Genomic DNA, 3,762 nt, shown 5'->3' with positions numbered 1-3,762 from the left:
ACACTGAAAATGCTCATTTTTGGGGTCTTTGTTTAACAAGAATTAAAAATATTTAATAGAAGCCAGGCACCGGTGGCTCATACTTTTTTTTTTTTCATACTTTTAATCCTAGCTACTCAGAGGCTGATATCTGAGAATTGAGTTTTGAAGTGTGGAATGATTTAAGAACCCCTACAATTCTAGGTTGAATTTAGTTCAAATGTTACTTTTTTTTTTTTTTTTTGGGTCAATCCTAGGGCTTGAACTCTGAGCTTCGACACTGTCCCTCAGCTCTTTAGCTTAAGGCGAGCACTCTACCACTTGAGCCACAGTGCCACTTCTGGTTTTCTGGTGGTTTATTGGAGATAAGAGTCTCATGGGCTTTGCTGCCCTGGCTGGCTTTGAACTACAATCCTCAGTTCCGGCAGTTCAAATGTTTTTGTAATTTATTTTGTCCCTTTATATGATTTAGAGACAGGGTTTGACTCTGCTGTAATTATACCAAATAATGTTTTTCTGGTCTTGTCATCCAATCTCCTTTTCCTATGACGCTGTCAACAATTTCGGACACTTTGTTCACAAGTGTTTGAAGTACAAAGGTAAGTTAATATGATAGGGTACTATTTGATTTTTCTTTTTCTGCTTTTTTTGTTGGTCAGTCATGGGGCTTGAACTCAGGGCCTGAGTGGTGCTGTCCCTGAGCCCTTTCGCTCAAGGCTAGCTAGCACTCTACCATTTTGGGCCACAAAGCCATTTCCGAATACTTGGAGATAAGAGTCTCGTGACTCCACAACTGATAGAAAAAAAAAGTCTCATGAATGTTTTTGCCTAGGTTGGCGATGAACCATGATCCTCAGATCTCAGCCTCAGTGGTAGAGTGCTTGCCTTGAGCTGAAGAGCACAGGGATAGCATCTAAGCCCAGAGTTCAAACCTCATGCCCCCCCCCCAAAAAAAAAGAGAGAAGCAGATTTTTTTCAAAGTGGTTTACACCTTGTATCTCTTCCATTCAGGAGAAAAACAACAAATAATCAAAAGCTAACTGTTCTTCATATTTTTAAGTGATAGAGAAAAGATCAGATCATAATTTATAATCTTAAATTTTAATAATTTCCCTAAACTTCCTAGAATGCTGTATCTTTATTTAATACCTTGGATTTGTTCACTGAGCCAGGTAACCAAGGTTCTGTATGCAAGGGTGCCTTGGCTAAATGAGACACTACTACTGTTTACAATCACTAGCTAATAGCCTGGACTCTTGTGGACAAGATTTCTTGGTGAATATGGGAGTAGTTGTCTGGAAAGACAGGAAAGGGGCTTTGGATGATATTTTTCAACAGTGATTGTTAAAGAGATATAAAAGAGAAGGCTTACTATTCTATAATCAAGTCTTAAGGTTTTGCATCAAGTTCTTTGAAGAGTTGGAAAAGTAGAGGAAATTTAATTAGATTAAATGTGGTGAAGACCAATACTTCTGATAAAATTCTCTAACAGGTGTTCAAATAAATGTGAAAATTTTCTGTAACAATACAAAAAATTTAAAAGAATATCTAACATTTCCTAATATAAGGTCAGGAAACTTTAAAAAACTGTGTCAAGATTTCTCTGATGCGATGTAAGTAGAAACTATTACTTGGCAGTGAACGTGTCACAACCCTCCTGTATGCAAATAAAAGCTCTCCCTGATGTCCTGCGCTGCCCCCAATTCTATAGAGACAGGGCAGAGGTAAGGCAGTGGTGCTCTCTGGGAACTGCACTACCTTATCTGATTCAATTCTAGGGCTTTGGGTTACAAACTAAAAACTCCCAGGCAAAACCATGTATACAGTGGATAGCAACAGTGCCTGGAGACTCACCACCACATCTCCCTCCTGAGGAAGGCTGTTTGCTGGCAGCCTGTTTTTCTCTTCATTGTTGTGGTACAGAGCTCCATCGTTTCTCATCACCAAACTGTGCACATCTCGGCCGAGAGGAATCTGATTCAGGTTAACTTTCTGAGTTGCAACACCAATACCCCAGATTCCTAAAAATACAATAGTTTAAATGTCCTCCAAATCTGTGCCTATACATAAAATGCAGTTGGTTTTTTTTTGGTCTGTCCGTCGTGGAGCTTGAACTCTGGGCCTGAGTGCAATCCCTGTGCTCTTCAGCTCAAGGCTAGCGTTCTACCACTTGAGCTACAACGCCACTTCCGGTTTTCTGGTAGTTTATTGGAGATAAGAGTTTCACAGACTTTCCTGCCTGGACTGGCTTTGAACCGAGATCCTCAGATCTCAGCCTCCAGAGCAGCTAGGATTACAGGTGTGAGCCGGTGCCTGGCTAATGCAGTTATTTTTAAAGGGAGTATAAACTGTTGTTTCTTTTTTTTAAATAAGAAGTATCATGTTATTAGTAAACTGTTATTTTGTTCATCTTTTTTAAAAAATACTTTAAAAGTATGTTGCAAAGTACAAGATGTTTTCCACAGATGAAATACAGCTTAGGAGCACAGTGGGCCCTGAAGTTCTATTACCAAGGCTTACGTAATAACTTAGCTAAGCTATCCTGGGCTGAATATTTAACCACTCTAAAGGGGTACATAAAACACACATAAAATGTTAGCTATTTTTTCATTATTTTCTTTTTAGAAGATTTTAAGATTTTTAGCCATATGAAGAAGTTTATGCCTTTTCTCTCTTATTTATTTAGGAGAAAAAAATTGAAAAATAAAAAAAAAACTGTTCCTCATATTTTGAAAGGTATAGGAAAGAGAAGATCACAGTATAATTTAAAAAAATTCAAATTCCCACATCTTTCTTTAATCTATCCTATCTTTTTAAATGCAATGCCATGGACTTGTCTTATTATTAAAAACGTATCCTGGTTATTCAGATTCCTGTTGTCTTTTTACCAGAGCCAGGATGCCAAAGGTCTATGTGCAAGGGTACCCTGTATATCTGTGGTAGAACACTAGTCTAACACACACAAGGCCTGGGCTTGGCTCCCGCTCCTATTGCCCTACCCCTAACATGACCACCACTGCAGAAACACCACTAAACTTAAGTGGTCTGCAGCTCTTTCAAGCTTTATCTCTGAGAAGTCAGAGATTATTGACATTAGTTTAAAAATTCATAACAAGTGAGAAATAGTACATGCTATGAACAGTATCATGGAGAAAAGAAAATTAACCATATGAAATAATTATTATTATATAATTATGTTATATTATATAATTATAAAATTAACCATATGAAATAATTATTATTTCATAATTATATAATATTATATATAACATAATTATATAATAATAATTATTTCATATGGTTAATTTTCTTTTCTGATCCTTTAAGCTGGTGGGTTTAAAGCCTTTTGGTCTACGCTGGCCACTGACTAGGGCCTTGCACATGCTAGGCCAGCACTGACACATAGCCTCAGAGCAGCTGTTTCTATGCTATTTGATTTGGTCTCAAATTGTTTCTTTCTCAGTTTTTATTAAAATAGGGAGAAATTCTAAATCTGCAAGAAGGGATCATTTTGCTAATACATTGATTTTTCTGGATTGACTGAGACCATCAGAAAGTTGTACGTATAGATGTCTCTACTTGGCCTCCAAAATAATTTGACCCTATACTTTATCCTCCCACAGGACATAACTGTGAGTCATTAGGAAATGACAATAGTAATTTCACAAGACAGTAACATCTTTTTTGGTGTTTTTTTTTGGGGGGGTCCGGTCGTGGGGCCTGAACTCTGGGCCTGGGCGCTGTCCCTCAGCTCTTCAGCTCAAGGCTAGCGCTCTACCACTT

The 3,762-nt window shown here is 37.7% G+C and overlaps 2 protein-coding genes across 2 annotated transcripts in view; one reads left to right on the top strand and one right to left on the bottom strand.

The window, feature by feature from the left end:
- Nucleotides 1-3,762, top strand: part of Trim13 (tripartite motif containing 13) — a 42,530-nt gene that overhangs the window by 819 nt on the left and 37,949 nt on the right. The gene's annotated exons all lie outside the window — the stretch shown is intronic.
- Spryd7 (SPRY domain containing 7) overlaps nucleotides 1-3,762 on the bottom strand; it is a 16,965-nt gene that overhangs the window by 10,329 nt on the left and 2,874 nt on the right. The window contains exon 2 of the mRNA XM_013034820.1: nucleotides 1,834-2,000. Coding sequence (XP_012890274.1) covers nucleotides 1,834-2,000 — 167 coding nt within the window. The remainder of the gene's footprint in view (nucleotides 1-1,833; nucleotides 2,001-3,762) is intronic.

The sequence above is a fragment of the Dipodomys ordii genome, unplaced genomic scaffold (assembly GCF_000151885.1).
Source record: "Dipodomys ordii isolate 6190 unplaced genomic scaffold, Dord_2.0 Scaffold197, whole genome shotgun sequence".
Lineage (NCBI taxonomy): Eukaryota > Metazoa > Chordata > Mammalia > Rodentia > Heteromyidae > Dipodomys > Dipodomys ordii.
The sequence above is the reverse complement of the archived record's forward strand: the minus strand, read 5'-3'. Positions and strand labels throughout refer to the sequence as shown.